General features: G+C 43.7%; 1 protein-coding gene and 1 long non-coding RNA gene across 2 annotated transcripts in view; one reads left to right on the top strand and one right to left on the bottom strand.

Annotated features, from left to right (window-relative positions):
* LOC121694869 overlaps nt 1-25,323 on the bottom strand; it is a 248,710-nt gene that overhangs the window by 24,102 nt on the left and 199,285 nt on the right. Inside the window, exons 55-57 of the mRNA XM_042075243.1 lie at nt 25,157-25,321; nt 15,165-15,338; nt 14,605-14,778 (exon numbers count right to left, since the gene is read on the bottom strand). Coding sequence (XP_041931177.1) covers nt 14,605-14,778; nt 15,165-15,338; nt 25,157-25,321 — 513 coding nt within the window. The remainder of the gene's footprint in view (nt 1-14,604; nt 14,779-15,164; nt 15,339-25,156; nt 25,322-25,323) is intronic.
* The window catches only part of LOC121694911, a 64,773-nt gene that overhangs the window by 4,570 nt on the left and 34,880 nt on the right, over nt 1-25,323 (top strand). The gene's annotated exons all lie outside the window — the stretch shown is intronic.

The raw sequence follows: 25,323 nt of genomic DNA, 5'->3' as shown, positions 1-25,323 counted from the left end.
CACCTTTGCTCATCTGTCCATCATTGTATAAAGCCCCCCCCGGATGATTCGATTGGTCCGCACAATTGTCAAGTTTTCATAGAGGCTTGTCAATGGAACAAGTCCAGACCGAACTTCCCGACCTCATATCATATCTCAGGCTAACACATTCCATTACTTCGCAACTCACTCACATATCAAAATATCCTACAGTGTGATATGTGTTAAATTTCACAAACTTAGGAGAACGTTCACAAACTTTCAAATAGTTTGCTCTTGTCTTGAGCTTGTCGCAAACATTTGCAAACACTCACAAACTTTCCTAGGAGGTAGTTCTCCGCTTGGATGCTGAAATTCAACAATAGCTGAAAGCCCCCTCTCCCAGGGTGCTGAGGTTCACACTAGGTACATGCAGTATGGAGGATCTCAGTAAGTGGGCAGGGGTATAAACTTCCAGGAGATCAGTGAGGTAGGTGGGGGTATAATTGTGTATGGCCTTGTATGCCAGGAGCAGGACTTTGAAACGTATTCTGTAGGCAACTGGAAGCCAGTGAAGCCATGCAATGTTCCTTACATGGAAAAAGGCACTTCGAGACATTCTGTTTATGTGCACACTAAATGAAAGTGTATTATCCAGTATGACACCAAGGCTCTTGACCCGGTTGGTGCAAGGGATGGTGCTGCCATCTACACAAAGGGTGAAAGGTTCCATCTTAGCAAGAGCTGATTTGGAGCCAACTACTAGTAGCTCATTCTTACTGCTATTCAGCTTCAGGTAGTTTTGTGTCATCCACAAGTTTATGTCATGCAGGCAGGCAGTAATTGCAGCTGGAGGAAGAGTGGCAGTGGGTTTTGTAGATAAGTAGAGCTGGGTGCCGTCAGCATAGCAGTGAAATTGAACACCACGTTGCCTGAGGATAGTGCCAAGTGGGAGAAGGTAGATAATAAACAACAGAGGGCCCAACACAGACCCCTGGGGGACCCATCTTGTCACAGCACTACTCTGAGACTTGCAACTCTGCATTTGTACATACTGTGTCCTTACAGAGAGATAGGTGGTGAACCACTGGTGAACACTGCCCCGCACTCCGATATTGGCTAAACGTTCCAGGAGAAGATGGTGAGAGATGGTGTCAAAGGCTGAACTGAGCTCAAGGAGAATCAGAATAGAAATAAGTCCATCATTAGCTGCACAGAGGAGGTCGTTAGTAATCTTAATCACTGCCGTTTCAGTACTGTGCATAGGACGAAATCCAGACTGGATTGGCTCAAAGAGGTCATTGTCCTTTAGGTGATCCTGGAGTTGAGTTGCCACTATCTTCTCAAGAACTTTGGAGAGAAAAGGCAAGTTGGAAAAAGGTCTGTAGTTGTTGAAGTTGTCAGAATCCAATCCAGGTTTTTTCAGCGTTGGTCTGACAATAGCAGTTTTAAAGGATGGAGGTACAGTGCCAGAGAGAAGAGAGGTGAAATATTGTAATCATCAGAGCAATAGATGGCAGGCAGCTCTTAAACCTAAAAAATGCTGGTAGGCTACCATAGGCTACTTAATTTAAACTTTCTGCTACCTTTAGTGTGTGTAACAATATATATATATATAATCAATTTGATTGGTTCAACCGCCACCCAACCGAATTTAATTAAAAATATTATTTTTCGTCACGTCATCCGCCCGATCCGCAGATTATCCGCGGAGTCTGCGGCTGTAACCGCCAAACGCGCATCTCTATAGCCTACATTTGAAGTGAGCATTTGAACACTTTGACAATAATGAATTTTGACAACAAAACTAAATTTACATTCTACATTTTTCATTTAGCCAATTTCAATATGAACAAAGAGGGAAAGAGTAGGGAGCCACCTGAGAGACATAGGCTACTTGGTTAAAAAATATTTGAATATGAGTTTGAAAAGCCTTGGCGGTCCGTGTACTTTTGCGTTCATTCATTATTCTATTTTGGAAGTGAAATGAAAAATGGAAAAACAAGTGGTATATGGCCTTTTGAAGTTCTATAGTCACTTAATAAATGAAAATGGTCCCGTATTTTTACCTCTGTCAGGGATTGATTAGGCTACAAAGAAATTGGGCCTCATTCACCAACCGTTCTTACGAAGAAATTTGTTCCTAAAACCCACTTATGCAGTTTTTACGAAGATTCTGTCATTCACCAATGCTTTCTTGTCCTTAGGTAAGAACAGAATCTACGAACACTCAAGAACACTCTTACGCACACTTGAGAACTGACTTGTTTCATTCATTTTCATCATATCTGCAGGTGTAAAATGTAATAAAATTTAAATTACAACTACATATTTTATCATTTATGATATTTTTTTAATAAAAATATTACAATTATTTTTGATAAAATACATTCCACTATTTTACAAAGCATTAAGGTATTATACTAACTACTAAATATAACTACTATTTACTGTTCAATTCCTTCTTACATCAAAGCATCTGTAATCAGTAATCAAATTGCCTTGCTCATGTAGTGTATAATGTACGGTAGAAATGAAAGGTGCTGGCTGTCAGTTTGTGTTGTTGATAGGGCGCTTACCTATGCTAATTAAGAACAATTGGCACATCCCGTTAAATTAAGAAAAAATGGTATTCAGCATGATAAGAACGAAACTTTGAACAAGGTTCTGAGGTTTAAGAACACTTTCGTGAATCAGTTTTCGTAGGCCCTCTTAAAGGCCGTGTTGCAGGGTTCATTTTCCAACGAATTTGCTTGTTGGTAATAAACATTTAAACTGTTATCCATTGTATTTGATGTTGTTGGGTATCACAAAACGGAATATAAAGGAAAAAGGCAGGTACTATTTCACAGCGTTTGAAGTGATTCTCTTTTCCCCCACAATGCATTGCATTACGTCACCTTGGGGAGGCTACAGACCAAAGCCCACCTTGAGACCCTTGAGAGTAACGAGAGAGGAGTAAAGAGAGACGAGTAAGGGATTGTTCAGCAGTAGATAGCGCAGATTATAGATAAATAGATAGGCTATAGATAGCCTAGATACAGTATGTATATAGACAGGTAGATAGATAGCTAGATAGATCATGTCATATGCTGGTCGCGGGGGGAGCTCCTCGACAGCGGCCAAAAGCAGTTCGCTTCCCTAGTTACTGCAGCTCTCCACTACAGTTTCCATCGGGACGGCACAGCCCACACAAGCACCTGCAAAACTGCGACTTGCCCATATTATCTCCCTCTTTGGTAAGCCGTACCCTGACGATGTCAATGGAAATCAATCACGAGCAGTAGTTATCGAAAATATTCATGCTGAAGACACGACCAGCCTAATCGGTAGCCTACTTATCTGAACTAACGACATGATCACTATCACTAGATACAAAGAAAATGTTGACTTTCACTCGGTGCTGTTCACTGACAGTAACAAAAAAAAGTGTCGTAACGTTATAAGCATAATGCATTGAACTGAATAGGTGCATTATGTAGCCTCATAACGAGGCCTCTCAAATTCAGAAAATTGCATTAAACTAAAATCGGAAGACATTGTTATCTTTGTTAGACCATAGGGTCATTGTGTAAATATACAAACTTTATGTTGAAAGTGTAACCGCGTGTGAAGAATGAGACCTCACGGTCCAAACTCACAAAGGGGATGCGCGCTCTTTCAGGCAACCAAGGTAAAAGGAGACATTGACGAACCACAGACAAGTGCAAATTTTGTGCTAAGAGTGCTGGTTTATTTACAGTGCTCAAAAGTGATAAACAAAAACTTTGAAAAAGGCTACAAACAAAAATCAACACGAGGGTTGTTCACACTTAAAGACTTAACTAAACAAAATAATCAATACAAAACTAATAGGGATTCAAAGAGTTAAATGTTCACAAACCAGCCTCACAGCAAGCTTCTCTCCCTGCTCTCCCACTCTAACCTGAATGACAGAAGCTCAGCTTTTTTTATGGGACTACCCATTAGAAACGTCACTCAGAAATGGCGGGAGAGTAGTGCACAAAACAATTAACAAAATAAAGACATTAATCATAACAAAAATAAACATGTCATGATCCTAATAATATTACCATTATTTTACGCTATCAAAAACATATTTTCTCTTTCCCTAAAACCAGTTCAGAACCCTAACCTAGGGATGGGAAGTCTGACACCGAGGCACCGAAGCTCGTATCACTTCCGCGAAGCAATCTGCTTCAGCACAATGTATCGGAGCGCGTATCAAAGTTGTAAGGTCACGTGACTGATGACGTACGAAGCTTCGGACGTCACTGAAAAGTTTAAATGGGACATTTGACACAGGGGCACCGGTGCTTGTATCAAACCCCTAAAGCCCTACGGGTTCGATAAACCTTTAAAGTGTCGACACTTTGAGCGGAATCAAATTGTCTCTTGTGATTTAACATGTCTCAATGGATAGCAGGAAACGTTCACGAGTTTGGGAGAAATTTGACTTAATCTCGCCTAACAAGGTAAGTTGTCAAGCTTATAGGCTAATTGTTTACATGAACTAAAAGAATTATTAATGGCATGGTTTCATAATTTTCAGGTTCGGTGTTTACTGTGCCCGCAAGTGTTGTCTTACAACAGCAACACCTTCTATGCTGAGGCATCTCCGGGCAAAACATGAACATGATGATGCTTCTGCATCCACGGCTCCACCCAACCATGCTAATGCCACTTCTTCATCATATGGTAGCCTAGTGGGCCAGTATTGTTTTATTTACATTATTCAGTATTCTGCACAATATATACCAATCTTCTTTCACCCCGCCAGGAGCAAGCACTGGGTGAACGGATGGGCACTCTTATGGAATCACCTTGATATATCCTTTATCACTTCATATTCTTAAATAGCTAGGCATAAATTATGTACTTCACCTGTGTCCGATATTGTTCACTCACCTCTTCAAACTAGCTAGCTGCTTTTATAGTGATAGTGATACTTTCATAATATCATTTTGTATAGTCTAATTGTATTGTACATTTCTGAACCCCTGTCTTTGATTATTTAACGTAAGTGTATTTAATATAGTGGACCCCAGGGAGACTAGCAACCACTTTGTGGAAGCTAATGGGGATCCGAATAAAGAATAAATAAAGAATCAGGCATTTTCTACATAACACACATGTTTATTTACAATATGTTTTCTTTATGTTAGCATACAGGAAACAACAGCTGGATGACGCACTGGTGAATATGGTGGTGATGGATACCCAGCCATTGAGCATAGTGGAGAACGAAGGATTCAGAGCCTTTGTTCATCTCCTTGGATCCCACTTATATCATCCCTGGGAGAAAGGCCTTGAAACAAATGATTAAAACAAAATTCGAGGCCACCAAGGAGAAGGCAATGGCTGAGCTCCAGAACGCATCTGCAGTGAGCATCACTGCTGATATGTGGACCTCTATCCACATGGATGCCTATCTGGCAGTGACATGCCATTACATCACTCTCGACTTAAACCTTTCCACCACTCTGTTGGGAGTGATGAAATTCCCAGCCCGTCACACTGCTGTAAACATAGCAGAGACAAAACACAAGCTGATGGAGGAGTGGGGTATTAGGGGAAAGGTCATCAGCTTGGTGACAGACTCCGCAGCCAATATGATTGCCACTGCTAACATCCTCAATGTGCGTCATGTGTGCTGTTTTGCTCATTTTCTTAACCTGGTAGTTAAGAAATCTCTCAATGTCACACCTGAACTTGAGCAAATCCGCACACATGCACGAAAGATTGTGCAACTTTTTAAAAGCAGTACTGTGGCAAAAGAGAAGCTGTCCGAGATTCAGCTGCAAATGGGAAGACCTCAGCTGAAACTTATCCAGGAGGTTGAGACTCGCTGGAACAGCACCTATGACATGCTGCAGAGACTTTTCGAGCAGCGAGAGCCTGTTGGAGCAGCTTTGGCTAACCTACGGACAGACATCTCACCACTCTCCTCAGAGGAATATGATGTGATCCGACACTCTCTTCTGGTCCTCCGGCCTTTCCATCTAGCCACTGTTGAGCTGTCTGAGGAGAAGAGAGTGTCGGCATCGAAGATTATTCCTCTGGTGAAAATGATAACTCACCACATCACCACAAATTCTTCAAATATCACAAACAACATTGCTGTTAAACTGGCCAAAAATGCTTTGAGCACCTTGACAGACAAGTTTGCACCAATAGAAACAATGACTTCTCTCAGTGTGGCAACACTTGTAGATCCAAGATACAAAGAGATGGGTTTCATCAATTCTGGGCATGCGGATTCTGCAGTGGAGAGACTTGTCAGGGAGTGTGCCAGCATCATTCCTCCACCACCACCACCACCACCACCACCAGCAGCACAACCACCATCGCAGTCTCCATCTCTGCAGGAGGACAACCTCTGGGGCTTGCTAGACAGCCACGTGGGCACAGAGACACCTAATAATGCAACAATCAGTGCAGTCACAGAGGTCCAGAGGTACTTAGTCATATAAATAATCTGTGTTATCTCTTCTGGAAAAAACATGTCATGAAATAATTTTAATTCTCTTCTGTTTATAGGTATTTAAAAGATGCACACCTACCAAGGTCAGAGGACCCCCTGAAATATTGGGCACAACACAAACCCATTTACCCCCATATTTATCAGGTGGCCATGCAATATCTCTGCACACCAGCATCATCTGTGCCTTGCGAGAGGATTTTCTCAAAAGCTGGAGAAATAGTCAGTGCTAGGAGAAACCGCCTGAAACCAAGTTTAGTGGAGCAAATCTTGTTTTTAAATAAAAACTTGGATAGTAGCTCTGTTCCCCATTAAGCACCTTCCCCAACACATATGTTTTGTTGCACAAGCACCCTTCTAAAATTGTAGCCCTACACAAGCACTTCACAATCCCCACTGTACACAATGCCCCATGTTTTCACAACCCCCACTGTTCACAATGCCCTTTATATGTTTTCTGTTATCTGACACTGCTGTGGTCATCTGCAGCAATTAGCCTATGTTATTTTGCAAAACATCAAATGAAGTCTTAAACACAACCACTATAAAGAAGCATGCAATATCATATAATGCTAATGCATGGCAATTATGAACAAGGCGGGATTTGAACCCTGGTCGCGCGCGCGGTAGACGAACACGCTACCACCCTCCCAAGGCCATTTTAAGATTTTTCGGAAACATAGCATTATTTAAAACCAAGCACATTACATTTTTAATTCGAATCATTAGAAGCATATCAAAACTATAATGTTTATTCCAATGACTGTAGGCCTAATAGTTTTTACTCAAAAGGGAACAGAACACGTTGTCTCTCCGCTCTGTTTTACCAGTGTCAGAGAAGGGCCATTTGGTCGGCATGTGGCTTCGTCTGTGATTGTTTAATCGCTAATGAGAGCCACCGTTATGTCTACTAACCACCAGATGTCACTGTTTTGTATTCGATGCTTTGACACTTCGAAACACTTACGATACAATCAGGAAGAACCTTCCAAAGCCTCGTGGGGCTTCATTCGCCCAACCCTACCCTAACCACAATTACAGACACGTCATCAAAACAAAAAAATACAAAAAGATTGCAACTCTGACAGTTCGGGTTTCTCGGGGGACCATTGATGGCGGGACACAGTCAGTGTAGGTGCTATGGCGTGGGAATACTGGTGTGTGTGGTGGAAATGTTTGGTGGAGCAAAACCAGCGGGTACCTCGCGGCTTGTGGAGATGTTGTGGATGAAAACTGGTGAGTAGGCTACAGAAATATGTGCGACGCTATGTGACGGTGAAATATGAATGTGTTCAGAACGCGCTAAACCGGTATCGCGTGTAATGAACTTGCCGAGTGCCGCGTGCAGGTGTGTGCGTGGGTGTCGGGAAATGTTTGTCAGTTATGTGTAGGGACAACGTCGGGAGCATTTGGGGAAAAGTTTAACTGGAGGGCAACTTTTCCACACCGCGACAGTTTCCCATAGGAATGAATGTAAAACATACCCTCCAAAACGAGACCTCACGAAATTCAGAAAAAATTACTAAATTGATATCAGGCACCGTTATTACCATTGGTAGACCATAGGGTAGCTGTGATATAAATGCTGTGACGAAATTCGAAGTGTAAATATACAAACTTTATGTTGAAAGTGTAACCGCAATGTCCATTGAAATGCATTGAAATGAATGAAGCGCAGATCATGTAGTCCCCAACGTGACGTCATCACAGAATTGCGTAAAAAAAAACCGCTAATGCTAAAAACAAAACTGGCATTTAACACCATCTGGAGAAATTTTTAAAATTTATATACATATATTGAGTGCTTTATGTACCCATTAATCAACAGTGGTGGTTAACCTGCAACACAGGCTTTAAGAACATAGTTACAAGAACATAGAACAAGAAAATTCTTAGAAAGATATTGGTGAATGAGGCCCAATGTTGAAAGGATAATGTGAAATGCAATAAAGAAAAATAAATGTTATTCTTACAGGGGGCTACACCAGGCGTGTAAGTGAATTGTTCCATTTGCGATGCTGCAGCACAAGCTTCCACTATAATAAATGGAAGTAGCACACCAGACATGATTATGTATAATTGTTTTTACGCATCACAAACGGGACACTTCAGTTTAGTGCCTGGTGTAGCCCCCCAGTTTTGTTTGGACAGTAGGCCACCTAAAAGGTCTGAACTACATTTTATGAAGCAATGGTTCCTTTGGTCGCCAGCCGGTGTTGCACCAAATTCTGTGACCTGTCGAATTTTGTGACTCTATTGTATTGGAGTCTAGGACTTATGGCTACTGAGCTGTACTGATACACTGATGAGGCACTTACACAAATAACATAAGCTTATAGAGGACTACAGACATGAACGGGCTACTAAATCGGAATGTTCCAAAAGTAGGAAATGCTACTGCCAAACAGCTGCCCAATCAACAGGGGAACTTGGGAAGGTAAGGACACAACAAACCATCATATGACTCCAAACAGCTCTCATCACTCCAGTAAACAAGTTGACTCACTCAATACACAGTTCACTGTTAGCCTTATTCACCCAGATCAGTCACATATTTTGATAGGCCAACTGTCAAATTATGGTACCCCACTATAAATCTGCAGAAATGGACTGATATTGTACATTGCCATTTACATCAGCAAACACTTTACTACATTATTGACAGTCCTACTTGCCATTGTCTTTTAATATCCTTTTTGGCACCTCAAACTGATATACAAACTTAAGGAGGCAGTTTGTGACCTCCACAAAAAAAAAATCTGCAGAGTTACAGTGACATAATTTGACAGTAGTCTATCAAAATATGTGACCTGTCCTGCTGAAGTCCACCTGTTCACAGGAGTGGTGAGGGGTAGGCTTTAGCTCTACTCTATAGAGATATAGAGAGCGAAGATACACAGGCAGGCCTATGGAGTAATACACCCACACCAGGTCAATGTTCCATGTTTCAAAGATTTACAAGATCCAGCACGAGTGTGGAAAGGACTCCGAACCATCACTGGCTTTGAAAGAAAGTCCCCTCCTATGATGAATGTGAGTAAAGCCCTCCCTGATGAACTTAATGCTTTTTATGCTCGCTTTGACATGAAAAACACAGACTATATTGGACTAGCTGCAGCATGTGAAGCAAATGAGGATGCACCTTTCTGTGTCTCTGAGGTCGATGTGAGCAATGCCTTTAGGAGGGTTAATTGTAGAAAAGCTGCTGGACCGGATGGAATTTCTAACAGGGTTTTGAAATCCTGCGCTGCTCAGTTAGCTCCTGTGTTCACTTATATCTTTAACACATCATTGGCTCAAGATACAGTTCCTACTTGCCTCAAGCAGTCTGTTATTGTTCCAGTACCGAAAAACAAAAGTCCATCATGTCTGAATGACTACCGCCCAGTAGCCCTGACGTCTACAGTGATGAAGTGTTTTGAGAAGCTTGTGAAAAACATTATATGCTCATCCCTCCCTGCCTCCTTCGACCCCCTCCAATTTGCTTACAGAGCCAACAGGTCTACAGAGGATGCCATCTCAAACCTCATGCACACCACCTTAACTCACCTGGAGGAGGGGAATGGGAATTATGTGAGGATGCTGTTCATTGACTTTAGTTCAGCATTCAACACGATAGTACCTCTCACCTTGGTCACAAAGATGAAGGCCTTAGGACTAAACACCACCCTGTGTCACTGGATATTTGACTTCCTCACCAACCGTTCACAAGTGGTTAGAGTGGGGGGTCTGACATCTGACTCATTAACCATCAGCACTGGTGCTCCTCAAGGCTGTGTTTTGAGTCCACTGCTATACAACATCTACACACATGACTGCAAAGCCAACAGTAGTCATACCTCCATCATCAAGTTTGCAGATGACACAGTGATCTTGGGCCTGATTAGTAACAACAATGAACAGCTCTACTTGGATCAGGTTGATGAGGTGGCACAGTGGTGTCAATCTAACAGCTTGACACTGAATATCAATAAAACCAAGGAAATGGTAGTGGATTACAGAAGGCAGCAGCAGAACTACAGTTACACCCCACTAATGATCAGCGGGCAACCTGTAGAGAGAGTCACAAGTTTTAAATACCTTGGTGTCCACATTACTGAAGACCTAACATGGACTGTTAACACTCAATATGTTCTGAAGAAGTCCAGACAACGACTCTACTTCCTTCGTCAGCTAAGGAAATTCAAAGTTTCTACATCCATCATGAAGGCCTTCTACACTTCAGCGGTTGAGAGTGTTCTAACTGGTAGCATCATCACCTGGTATGGGAACTCCACAGTTAGAGATTGTAGTACTCTGCAGAGAGTAGTGCGCTCAGCTGAACGTAATATTAGAACTCAACTTCCTGCTCTACAAGATATCTATTCCAGAAGAGTACTCCTAAGAGCCCAAAAGATTCTGAAGGACTCTTCTCATCCTAACAATGGATTATTCCTACCGCTGAAATCAAGAAGACGCCTATGTAGTCACAAAGCCAGAACTGAGAGACTCAGGAGAAGATTTTATCCCCAGGCCATCCGTACTCTGAACTCACACTATACTGACTTTGCACACATTCACTCTTCAGCACTCTCAAACATTTCCCAACTCTGAACTCACACTATACTGACTTTGCACTCATTCACTCCTCAGCACTCATGCCCCCCCCCCACACACACACACCTACAAGACTTTTAGCACTTTTACATCCCTCACCCTATGCTATAGACCTTTTATTATTTTCTTATTTCATCACACGTCAAAACACACACACACACACACATATCTGACTTTCTCCAACTTTTGCACATCTCCATAGAACTTTTTATTTATTTTTTTTGATTTCTCCTCCATCTACCCATGTCCTTGATTGCCTAGCCTTTCTGCCCCCCCCCCACCCCCACCCCACCCCCATCACCCCCACAAAAAACACACACATTAACATCATCACTGTCATCACCTCACATACATACAGCACACTGCTTGCTACAGTAAGCCTCCTCTACTTGCTGCACACTGCCCCCCCCCCTCCCTACATACACAGCACATTGTCTTCAGGATCTTCTCCAACACACATCCTCTACATACTTACAGCACACTGCCCCCACCTACCCACACGCACACTACACACACACACACACACAGTCACTGCTACACTCCCCTCCCGCCCACACACTCATCTTCATCACTCACATACATCATACATACAGTACTCTGCTTGCAATAGTAAGTCCCTTCACCATACTTGCAGTACACTGCCCCCCCCCCCCCCCCCCCCCCCTCCCCTACATACACAGCACATTATTTCATCAGGAAGCTTCTCCAACACACATCCCCAACATACTTACAGCACACTGTTGCCCCCCCCCCCCCCCAATACACAGCACATTGTCTCATGAGGAAGCTTCTCCAACACACATATTGCACACTGCCCTCTCCCCACATACACAGCACACTATCACATCTCCCCTGTCATCCCCCCAACACACACACCAAGACCCCTGGCAGTTGGGTTAGCCCTTTGAGCCGTGGATCTGCCCAAGGTTTCTTCCTTGGTAAGGGAGTTTTTCCTTGCCCCTGTTGCTCTTGGGTGCTCCTTGTTGGTGCCCCCCCCCCCCCCCCCCCCAATTCCTATCCTCCCTCACCTTTCTTATGCAGCCCTTGCCACTTAATCTACTAAACCCCTCTTCTACTGCACTTTTTACCCCCCCCCCACTTTGCACAAATAGGCTGACACCAGACATAATTTCACTGCATTTCTTACTTCCAGTAACTATATGCATGTGACAATAAACTTCCTTGTATCCTTGTATCCTTGTAAGAAGAATTAGAAGTTAGAAGAAGTTTATTAGAAGAATTACACACAGAATTGCCTCATCAGTACAGCTCAGTACATTCATAGACTCCAATAAAACAGTGCCCTCTACAGTCACAGTTGGGGTTGGCCGTAGGTTAATAGCCTACTTCTGTTTGCTGACAAAACATCAAGTTCCAACTGCGCATCATGAGATAGCCTAGCCTAGGCCTACTCCTCGCTTGAGTTGGTGATTGTGAACATTGCAAAGTCTACACTCAGCATCCACGTCTGTGGCAATGTTTGTGAGGGCTGTGAAATGTCGGCAATGCATCGCATGCTTTGGCAACAGTTATGTCTACAGTTATGTCTAAGTTATAGCCTTTATGCCTCAAGAAACGCCATATTATATCATTCAGATGACCACGATACAACCACCCCCCCTTTCATCAAAGAATTAGCGAAATCCTTGCTTGTACTTCCAGGTCTATCTACTTCAGACCTAGGTAGCCTACTGTCTAAATAACGCAGTTAGAATGACATTTATTTCTCTTTAGTGCATTTTACATTCTACAATGTCAACACTTTCTTTGTTATCCATGGAATAGGTCAAAATACGACATCATGTTCAAGTAGCATTCCAGATAGCAATTTCCTTTGAGCCGGATCCGCATAAAAGCCTTTAGATCCGCCTGTAGCGGACATACGGTTTCTGACTGTGGGCCAGATCTGCTCCTGATAGAGGTTTCAGATCTGCTAGCAATGCTGTTTTATCAACGGTTTACAGATTTGTCCCAGGTCCGATTTCCGCAACTCAACTGGAAGTCAGTAGATGCGTTTAAAATACAAAACACTGATTTGGCCCAAACCTGTGATACGGATATGAGCCGAAGGACCATTTTCTCACAGCAGACCCAGGTGGTAATGATATTAATTAAGGTGCTGATTCTGCTAAATTGACCTTTCCCTACTTCATTGTCAACTGGCTGCTAAAGAAAAAAACAAAGGTATTTTGGAATGGCACAAATTTAGAAACCATGGGGGTGCACTATGTTCCCATGGCCACTTCATTTCTACAGTAAGGCTGGAAAAGAAGATATAGTTGGCTCAATATTGATCATATGTTCGTTTCATTATTTTTATTATTACCTAGCAGTGGTAAAAGTAGTCAATTCTTGTTTGTGTCAGATCTAACAGTGCTATGAGACAACCCCATATTCTTGCCACGCATGCAGAAGTCCAAGCAATGTTAATCAAGGATCTTTGGTTTGCTCACTATCAATCTTTTGACATAATTGGCCAGCCTGGGGTTGGACTAGGACAGCCCAACTTTTCAAGGTAGGCTATCTGCTTTTTATCTCTGTTGGTTTATTCAGAGACAAAAACAAGCAGCCGAGTGATTGTTAACTTTACTGTAAGGTTATACTATTATTTTCCAGCAATATAGGCTACTAGCTTAGCTTGAGCAAAACAGCCATCACAATAACTAGCCTATTTTGGAAAAAACAGTGATAACGCTTAACAGGATCACTGATGATAAAAAACGAGTGTAATTGTGACTTAGCCTATTTTCAAAAAGGAACAAATGGCTAATGTTTATTTTGTGTTGTTTCAGATTGACCATGGAGATGACTGAGGAAGACAGCCTGAATATCGATGGGAACAGTGGAATTAACACAACTTAAACTTTATCTGGGATTGCACTTCTACAGCTAGGTTGTTGAATAAAAAAAATAATAAGACATATATGTGTAAAGTTTTTTTACCCCCCTCCCCCTTGTGTTTGTAGCCTAGCTTATGTTTATTAGTCGAGCTGTTGGGAAAACATTACAAACTTTAGCGTGGGTGAACCTATAACGAACCTGTAGCAAATGTGTAGCAAACAGATTTTTCAGGATAATTAATTACCAATCACATTTCACATGTCAAATAAAGCCGGCTGATATCTGATAAACGGGTCCGTACCACACACAATAAGCGGACCCGTATTGCATATGATAAGCAGATCTGGAACACGTCAGTAACACAGACTATCATACGGAACTGGGCCAGTCTTAGCCCTTTTTAGCACCAGATCCGTCAAACGAATCCAGACCAATTTTGGACCGATGTGCGTTTGGACGCCCGATCAGGTCCATTATGCAGATTCGTGCTGGACGTTGTGGTAGGTGTGGCCCAGTTCCGTCCCAGTGTATGTTTGCTATCTGGGAAGTGACTATAGAACATTCAAAAAGTAATATACGACTTGTTTTTCCATTGTCTATTTCACTTCCAAAATAGAAACATTAACCCTACACCCTTAGACGATGTTTCAGACCCTCAAGAGAGGGCCCACAGTGTTTCATAACTTACTATAATAGGGACCAGATTATGGAAGAGCACATTAACTGACCTCAGCACCTCCAGCTTACAGTGGGGACTTTTCAGTCCATCAGACAGCAGCTTCACTCCAGGATCTCCTAATTCATTGTGACTCACATCCAGACGGGTGACATTAGAAAACTCTGAGCTGAGGATTGTGGCTAGAACCGAACAGTTTTGCTCAGTTAGACCACAATTATTTAGCCTAAAAGGAAAATAGTTAGCATGTTAGAGGAGCTTAAATGTATTGTAAAGAAACATTTCACATCAAGGAAACTCTGGGATAGAGTGTTAATAAAAACAGCCAATATTATTGTGCAGAAACACAAAATGGTCCTAGTTTGCAGATGACTGACTGAAGATTGGGTGATAACAGTTACAGGAAATAAATACATATTTGGTGAAATGTTATGACAAACAACAGTGTTCAGTGACTTTAATGCCTGAAATAGTGCATAAGAAAAACCTCAGAAATACCAATAAGACACTTGATTATTGAAGCTAGGAACAACAACATGTTGACAGAGATGTGGTTCAAACATCAAATCAAGTTTCCTTGATACAAAAATCGAAGTAAATCAAAACACTAACTTAAGTGTTTTCACATTGCATTGTGAATCCTCCAGTAAAGTAGAGATGTGTTTCACTCCTGGGACTCCTAGTTCATTCCCACTCAGATCCAGCTCTGCCAGGAATATGGGGTTTTTTCCTAGAACCTTGGTTAGATAATGACAGGCTTTTTCTGCAGCATCACTGCTTAACAACCTATAGAGAAAAGAAAACACGTTCACAGTTATAACCATGCTGAATACTTATTCTTATCAGATGACATCAATTTTCTTTTTTAAATAAATGTAGCAATGCAAGCCAAGGGGCTAACATACAGTGGGCATCGCTTTCAAATGGCCACTTCAGTCGCGCATTACGCGGCGTGAAGCTGCGTGAAGCTTTAGTACCACTTTCAGCCACTGTGCGTCGCTCTGCCACTGTACATCGCTCTGTCAGTGGTAATTGTTACCGATAGGAATCCCAGCCTACGAATTCAATAACAAAATAAATCGTAATTAAACATTACCTCGATTAAGGCTACTTGGGTATGGCTTAAGGCTTGACTACACGGTGGTAGCAAAAATCGAAATCTGCTTTTGATAGCCTACCGGTGCCGCTCCACAAAACGAAAAAATATTTTAATTTGCTGTCTATGTTATTGTCAGTGTTGGGGGTAACGCAACTACGCAAATCAAAACAGTGTCTTAATTTGCCCTACTTCTTGACTGCAATGTAGTCAATTGACTGCTTGACATGTCATTTTTATTTTTCTGTACAATAAACAAATACATCTGCTTATGCCGCAGAATTACATTCATATTTGGCTGACTGCAGACGCGCCACTTCCCTCGCCATATTCCAAGATTATGATAGTAGCCTATACAAAAAGCACTTCATACTATCATAAAAATTCGTTAAAACGAATAGCTATTTGCAATTTGACAAAACACTGGTCCTCATTTTGCGAATGCTAGGACGATATGAGCCTGTTGCATTTAGTTGTCCGAGTCACGCATAAAAACACTGGCTCGTAATCACAATAATTTAACACAGGACAGTTGGATAGCCTACTTCATCATGTCCCCATGCCTACATTTTTGTGAGTAGCATAGAGATCGTTAAAAACAATAAAGTATGGCTCTCCGTTTGGGACATCGAAAACTTATATTTTTAATAGACTACCGTCGAAGATGCTGACTTGCAAAAGCCTCGGGATAACACGTTATCTCCACTATCATCAGTCATGCCCCTTGATCAAAGTGGGGAATGAAATAAAAGTTTGAGAACCACTGGTTTAACAAGTTAGGCTACCTGCAGTCCAGAACACACAGAATCTGTTGCAATATTCTGATGATCGGCAATGATATCGGCAAATGTGTGTTTTCCAAAGTAAGAATTTCACCTTCGACAATTTCACCTTCGACAATGAATAGCTCATTACACTTGTTACTGTTAAACGTAGGCCTACCTGGTATCATTACAAACATTATTCTGTGTCCTAAAACTGGCATATTTTATGGCATTGTGTCATGTAAGTTCGTTGCAAAATCTAGAGAAATGTGTGAGGTGGTCAGCGGGAGACAACTGAGACACACATTGGATTGTGTTATTACTTGAACATTCCACACTATCCACAGCTGTGGTAGGCCTATCAGGGGCAGGAGGATTACTGTTAGCGCAGGCTTTATATACAATTCTTCAACATAAGGCCTCGAATGTTGTCTTGTTTGTGGAGCGCTTTGCTTCGCGTCTGTAATCTCGGCTTCATTGCAAATGAGGGCTTCCCTCAATGACCCTCCGAGAATAAATAAAGGTTGAATGAATGAATGAATGAATGCAGGCTTGCCCAAAATAGGCTAAAGGCCTGTGGTTTGCGCAGCCTACAGTAAATAACAGACCCGCCAGAATGTGCGTTATGATGCTTTTTTACGAGCAAGATGTTTTTGGTACCCTACGCACACTGCATGTTCTTAAATAACAATGATCATCAGTAATATTCAACCATTAATTTGGGTAAATGGGCAAGCGTGACCACCTTGATTGGCTGATTGGCTGATGATTGTAACGCGGGCATGATTCCAAACACCTCCCTTACGATGATGAGTGACAGGTGACAGGTCTCAGAATGCGTGCGCTACACAAGGACAGAAGATGATGAATAACTGGGGCCGTAGGCTATTCACAAAGGCTTTTATCTTACTACTAGGAGTAGGCTACTCCTAAATCGCACTTAAAGATTTTAGCTTGGAGTTTTCTCTTAAAAGTTATTCACAAAGCCTTTCAGACAACTCCTAAACTAGCAGTGAGTCTTCGTTGCTATGGATTACGTCATTACTCATGCACGAGCTTGACTGAAGTGACCACCTTGATTGGCTGACGATTGTAACGCGGGAATTCCAAACACCTCTTTTCCGATGATGAGTGACAGGTGACAGGTCGGAGAATGCGTGCGCTACACAAGTAGTGCGAAGGACGGAAGATGATTAATTACTGAATAAAAAGGCCTAGCCTAAATGAATAAAGAGTAAGGCAAAACAAATAGCCTAGTAGCCTAATGAAACATAGGCCTATGGATTGATGCAGTAGCCTACCTTTGCAACATTATTAAATTAATTTGTCAGCATATGCCTAGGCTACGTTTGCTAAGAGGAGAACATTTTAATTTGATTCACAATGAAACGTTACATTTCATTTACATGTTAACAATGAGTAGTTTTGGTTGTTGTTGGTGGCGTTATTCCATCCCTTTTATGAATGCAAAATTGTTCCCTCGCGATTGGAAGCTCCTGTTGCGCATAGGCTACGCATTTCAAAACATCGCAACGTAAAATGCCACAAAAAAGCTGTTTATGAATAGGTCTTAGTGAGTTAGGAGTCCTCTCGACTTAAGCTGTCCCAGACTTAGGTGCTACTTTTAGGTCTAAAATGCTTCGTGAATTACTTTTTGTGGAAAAAATTAGGAGTCCTAAAGTTAGGAGTGGCATGCCCATTATTTTTAGGAGTTGCTCCTAAATTCGCCAGTTAGGGCTACGCATTCATTATCTTTGGTTAGGAGCTACTTTTAGCCTTAAAATTCTTTGTGAATACGGCCCCTGAATAAAAAGGCTAAATTAATCAAGGCAAAACATATAGCCTAGTAGCCTAATGAAACATACAGATTGATGTAGCATCTTTGTAACATTATTAAATTATTCTTTTACTATGCCTACGTTTGCAAAATAGAACATTTTAATTTGATTCACAATAATGTTACATTTAATTTACATGTTGACAATGATTAGCCTAGTTTTGGTTGTTGTTGGTGGCGTTATTGCATGTTAGTTATGCCTACAATGCAAAATTGCTTCCTCACGATTGGAAGCTCCTGTAGCTGCATGATTTCAAAACAAGGCAGAATGCTGCAGGTTTGTGAATAGGTCTGTGAGTAAGGAGTCCTCTTGACTTCTTTTAAGCTGTCAGAGGTGGGAAGATGTGATTTGTTGGGGGCAGGGATTAACTGGGCACAAATGTCTGATGGCCCCCCTTCCCCCCAGCCAACGTGAATCGGGTGGTTAGTTAATAGGCCTATCGTGAAGATTTTTCCTGCCATCTAAGGCACGAGCGCATCTGTGAGGTCAAGCCTCACCAAGTAGCTTGTTTGTTTACAACTAACATTCCATTTAATTAAACTGCTTTATAGGCTATGCCGAAATAGTTTTCAACATTTTGAATATTAGTGTCGGGTGAATTGAAATGTTCTCAAAGTATCCTTATGGCTGAAAGCTGCTTGGGATCCCCCCCCCCGTCAAGCAATATAACCATACAAACGCGCGTCCTGCACTCATTGTTTCAAAAGGAGTAATTTTGGCTTTGTCAGAACTGAAAAGCTGTGGACGGCACGGCACGGCATGCCCAATGAAAATAAATTAACGCAACACAACACAGACCCCACTTCTCTCGCGTCAGTCACTGACATGAACGAAACAGAACCCGCTTCTCTCACGGCAGTCACTGACAGTAACCTAGAATAAATGCATGGGGAAAAACACTTCCCCATGACAAAGACATCGTAAAACACTGAAAGTTAATATTTTGTCACTAGCAACATACATCTGTCCTTTGTCAAATGTATTATGTTCCAAGTAGCCTATGCGTTAATTCTGCTTCATAAAGTTGAACAAATACATTTGCTTATTTCACAGAAAATATAAATAGCCAGTTAGGGTCTACAGTACAGAGTTGGTAAGTTATGGTAGGCCCGATGGAAGGGCTGTTATGAGAGTATTAAAATATGGGATATTCTACGGGAAGACATTAAAACGGCAAGACAGCAGGGGAAAGTTAAAATACGTGATAAACACGGAAAACGTTGGCATGCATTGTTTCGGTCCCCGTGCACAGGGATTATTTGTCATATTATTAATCACATATGATTATTTGTGAAATTGTGCAAACAGGCGCAACACATTTGAAAAGGAAGGACTGGTAGCATGCTAGCTCACGGGAAAGATTGATTTAAGAACGTTATCACAGTGTGTGGCTGTGGCACGGGCGGAAGACAGCAATTGGCAGGGGAGGGTCATGTCTTTTTTAACAATTCTGTCGGAGGGTCATTGAACAATTTCTAGCAGGCAAGAGAGGGTCATGCAACTTTCGACTGAAGCACTCAAAATTCCTCCGGTGGCCCCTTCAATAAATAACGAACAGTCCCTAGATTGCTGCTGGGCTATATGTCTTGGTTCATGTCTGTTAACAACTCATTGCCATCAAACGCATAGCCTATCTCGCGGTTGCATCCATTACAAACAAACATGCAATGTGAACGTCTGGGATTGGGGAGAGCACTAAATGCTCTACTGAATAAGCACGAAGTCAAACCTTTAAATGAAAATAACTCTTTAATAATAATAATAAAAAAAAACGCTAATGAAGTAAACTTGTGACCATCAAAAATCGTTTATCGCCTGTAACTCCGTGATAACAGGACGTAACAGGAAGGCATTTGGCTGAGCAAAGGAGGTTAATATGCTCTATATTTTGTCCAAATGATGTCTGTCTATCATCGTTGCACTCGGAGAAAACCAGAATGTTTAATTTGTCCTGCGTTTCTTCTACGGCTGCAAACGGGATACATACATGTATACATACAGTATACATATTTGTTCATGAAAAAATCTATTCATTTAATTTTAATTCATATGTCGGTCTGTTTATGACCTCTATGTTTGTGTGTGGCTATTTTGTTTTGAATTTATGATCTTCCTTGTTCATCACGCCCCACCTGTCAGGTCTATATTCCCCACTAGTGGGCCCCGCCCCATACTTTGAGAATGTCTGGGTTACAGATGTAACACCGGTTCCCTGAGTAGGGACCAGACCTATTACTCAATGGGATTTGATCGCTAGATCAGGTCATCCAATCGAAACTCTACAATCACGCCGAGTGGCTGATGGACGCGTCAGCACACGCAGAGCCCGCCCCCAAGGCGAGGCTATAAACCCCACTGATGCGCATCCATCTTCCTCTTTCGCTGCTGAGCACCTCAGCAGAGACACACTGTGCTTACGTAGTAATAGGTCTGGTCCCTACTCAGGGAACCGGTGTTACGTCTGTAACCCAGACGTTCCCTGTCGCAGGAACTGCGACCTATTACTCAATGGGACCGCATCCATACACGCACAGAACTGTGTCGATGCAGAGGGATCCCTTCACATAATATGCTGTCATAACACAGTACCAAAGACATAACAAACCCCCGACCACCCGTGCTATAAGGGGGAGGGTGTAACAGGGATCAAACAAGAGATTATTCTGTATATCCCAACATGGGTGGAAATGGCCACATGCGATATACATCAAGGTGCGTATGCAACATCAGAGCTCAGGCCTCAGTGCCACTAGCTTCCAAAACTGCTTGTGAGACCGAAGGTCCTGACATATCCAGCATGTAGAACCGTACAAAAGTATGGACAGAGCTCCACCCAGCTGTTTTACCGATGTCACTCACAGACAGGCCTCTGTGCAGAGCCCACGACGATGACACACCCCTTGTTGAGTGTGCATGCAACCCTGCCGGCGGCTCCATATCAAGGCTCTTGTAGGCAATTTCAATGGCCTCCACTATTCAGTGTTCAAGCCTGTCCTTAGATATGGCTTCACCCTTTGAGGCTGCCCCGTAACACACAACAGCTGATTACAGCGTCCGCACCCCTTTGTGCCATACAGGTAATGGCACAGGGCACACACTGGACATAACTTATTCATCCTCTCATCCTCTGCCGAAGCGAATGGCGGCGGCGAGAAACTACACAGTTCAATTAGCTGGCTTTGAAAGGGAGTCGTGACGACTTTTGGGGTGAAAGTAGCATTAGGGCATAAAACTACTCTTTCACCACCAGCTGAAAAACGAAGACAGGACGAATGTACTGAAAGAGCGTGTATCTCACCCACCCGCTTTGCAGATGCCAATGCCAGCAGCAAAGCAGTCTTAAGCGAGAGCATCTTAATATCCAAAGTCTGTAGAGGCTCAAAAGGAGGCTCTAACAGCGCATGTAACACCACCAACAGATCCCAGGCCGGAAAAAGAGTGGGGTGGGAAATCCTGATGCGTCTCACTCCTGCCATAAACCGAGAAACCAGCGGATGCGAGCCTGGGCTCGCAGCACTGATGCCAAAATGACATGCAGATATGGCTGCCAAATTTACCTTGGTAGTGGAGGCAGCCTTTCCCTGTTCAAGTAGGTCTTGAAGAAAAGACAAGACTACACTGACCGTGCACTGAAAAGGGTTGTGACTCCTTGAAGAACACCACTGTGCAAAAACACGCCACTTCAATGTGTACAAGGAGCGTGTAGACGGGGCCCTAGCGCTTTGGATGGTCTACACCACAGCATCAGACAGACCCGCCACTGAAAAACCTCAGCCTCCACAGCGCCTGCACTAGGCCGTGCGCCTGCATCAACAGGTCCTGTCGAGGAGGGAGTTCTCACGGAGTCCCCCCTGACAGACTGCGCAAATCTGTGAACCAGGGCTGGTTGGGCCATATCGGGCCAACCAGGATGAGAGACTTGTTTTCCTCCCTCACTCTGGCCAGAGTGTGAGGGAGAAGAGCTATTGGAGATTGGAGGGAAGGCATACAGGTGTGCCCTCGGCCATGGGTGGGCCAACGCATCCACTCCCAGGGGCGGCTCGCCCCCCCCAAGCGAAAACCACAGGGGGCACTGTGTGTTCTCCCATGACGCAAAGAGATCGACATCGGCCTTGCCGAAGCGAGCCCAGATCTCCTCCACCACCTGAGGATGTAGACGCCAGTGACAGCAGCTCCGCGCCCACATTGGCATGCCCTGGTACATGTACCGCCCGGAGAGAGAGAATGTTGTGTCTCTCTGTCCGTGAGAGCAGGCGGCACGCAACCTGTGATGTAAGCAATCGCCGTGGTGTTTTATGCGTGAAATTTGCCTGAGACATACCACATCTGAAAATGGCTCATGTGCAAGAGGCCCATTGGCAGGGCTACTGCTGCAGCTGCCATCATTCCCAGCCATTTCTGGCAGGTTGTGATAACACTCACTGCCTGGCTTGGAATATCTTGACACACATTTTTATATTCATTATTCGTTCTGACGACAGGCGGACGAGCATATATCTGGAATTCAATTCCATTCCCAGTAAGGGAGCAGTCTGAACCGGTGTGAACACACTCTTTGCGAGCTTCACAACGAAACCCAACCTCTCTAGATGAGACAACATTATTGTGGCATGAAGAGAGGCTTCTTCTATTGACTGCACACATCTAAATAAGTGTAAATCTGCACACCCTGGTGGCGTTGAGGTACAATTGCAGCCTCCATGCACTTCGTGAACACGAAGGGAGAGAGCAAATCCGAATTCTAGAACTTTGAGCTCGTAAGCCCGCCCTCGAAACACAAAGCACAGAATTCTCTTCTGTCTGAAGTGTATGGGAAAATGAAAAATGCAGAATTCAGGTCCAGAATTATGAACCAATAGTTTGGACGAATGTACCTGACCAACGGGTGGGGTGTGAGCATTCGAAATTTGCGTGTCATGAAGTATCTGTTTAAAACACGGAGATGGAGAATGTGGCGTCAGCCTCCGTCTTCTTTTGGCACAAGAAAAATAGCGGCTGTAAAACCCCAGAGCCATTTCGTTCGGTGGCACTCACTGAATAGCCCCGTTTTGCAGGAGAGTCTCTATTTTTTTCCCTGCAAAACGCGCGACTGATTCTCTCGCACGACTGACTCCACTATTCCTGCAAAACGCGGAGGTGGGCGTGCAAACTGAAGGACGTAGCCTTTGGATACAGTCCTCAGCACCCAGTGACTCACTACACACGCGCGCCATGCCACTTCGTGTGCAGGTAGAGATGATAAGGTGTGCTGCGAGTTCACTCCCTTTATTGCCACATGAGGGGGAACAAAAGTTTTGGACTCCAGACTCGGCACGGTGCTCGTGTGAGCCAACGTGCGCGAGGGAGTTTTGTCTGACAAGCACAGCGCTCTGGGAGCAAGCTGCATTGATGTTGGGCGAGGAGTGAGGGAAAACACGTTTATGTGACTGTGTAGCAAGCATTTGTTCGGGCATAAGAATGGGCAAACATAATGTGCTTTGGTGTACCTTTCTCTAGCCATGCACTGGGGGAGAACAGGCATTTTTTAATGGGAGAGGATAACATTCGTCCCACATCCCCCTCATCTTTCCCATGCGCCTATGGCTGCGGCGCTCTCTCAGTCGAGCTCTGTCTAGCTCGCGGGACCTGACGGTTGTCCCGTCTCCTCAGAGGTGTCTGATGTTGAGGCGGTGGCTCTTGGGGAGGACGGAAAGTGTGTCTGTTCCATCCCCTGGGGTTTGACGCCTTTGGAGGGGGCGCCGGAGAACGAGAGCCAGCTTCTCTTTTAGGTGGCTGCGTCCTCTGAACGTCCGAACGAAAGGGGCGTTGAGCGTTTTGTGGTGTCAAGCGGGGGATCCAGGCTTGTAGCGCTTCTCTGTTTTTCTTATCTGCTTAAAATTTTGCAGTCATGAGGTTCACTGCTTCGCCAAAGGTCCCTTGTGGACTCACTGGTGCGTCCAGGAGGGGACTCTTCTCCGCGTCTGAGAGGCGAGAAAGAGAGAGCCAAAGGTAGCGCTGCGACACAATCAGCGCCCCCATGTTGCGACCGATAGCCTGGGTCGCGCAGCGAGTCAGCCGGAGAGAGAGGTCAATGGCTTTTCTCAGCTCTGTCACCACATCTTGATCCACCTGTGTCTCGGAGAGCTCTGTCAGCAGCTTAGCTTGGTAACACTGCAACAAGGCTTGAGTATTAAACGCGCATGCCACCTGACCCGCGGAGAGGTACGCTTTCTCCATGATGGCGATCTGTTGTTTTCCTGCACGCGTTGGCAGTGCGGGCTTCTTGCCTAGACGCATGGTGGGAGCAGCGGGGGAGAGGTAGCTAGCCACCGCGTCCTCCACGGGCGGGAATTTGAGGTAGCCTAGATCCTTGCCGTGGTCCACATCCATGTACGAGTCGAAGTCTCGAACTGGGGAGCGAGCAGAAAAAGGGTTTCCCCAAAATTTCGTCAGCTCTTTGTGAACATCAGGGAAGAGGGGAATCGGCGCGGGGCCACGAGAGGGCGGCGCGCTGAAAAACTCTCCATCCAGTAAGGAAGCCTCTCGAACTGGCGGTGCAGCAGCAGGGACGCCAAGTTTAGCAGCGGCGCGTTGCGCTAGCTCGTGTAGTTCCGCTCCCAGCGTCTTGCCAGCGGCCTGGGTCGCTTGAGATTCGGAGTGCTCAGCTTGAGCGGACGGTGGGTAGTCCTCACTCGCTGACTCTGCAAATTCATCGTGACTTTTCATGAGTTTTCGATTGTCATCTATTTCAGTTGTAGTCATCATAGAGTTCCCAAAATCGCACATAAGGTCTGTTAAGAGTTTCTATTTTCGTAATAAAAAAAGCTAAAAACGCAATATTGCATTTTTATTGCGTTTTTGGCACTCAATGTGTTAAGAGTATAATACTGTGAATGAGAAAAAAAAAGGTGTCAATGAAATTCTCACCTCAGTGTACCCTTAAAGATATCATATAAACCATATAAACTAGCCATCAGCTTCTCTCCAGAGTATCCAGGGTCATTCCCTCTCAGGTCCAGCTCTTTCAGGTTTGGTTTAACAGTTGAGGCCAGAGTTGCATAACCTTCTGCTGTTATCCTACAGTTTGACAGACT

The sequence above is a fragment of the Alosa sapidissima genome, chromosome 20 (genome assembly GCF_018492685.1).
Source record: "Alosa sapidissima isolate fAloSap1 chromosome 20, fAloSap1.pri, whole genome shotgun sequence".
NCBI lineage: Eukaryota > Metazoa > Chordata > Actinopteri > Clupeiformes > Clupeidae > Alosa > Alosa sapidissima.
The sequence above is the reverse complement of the archived record's forward strand: the minus strand, read 5'-3'. Positions and strand labels throughout refer to the sequence as shown.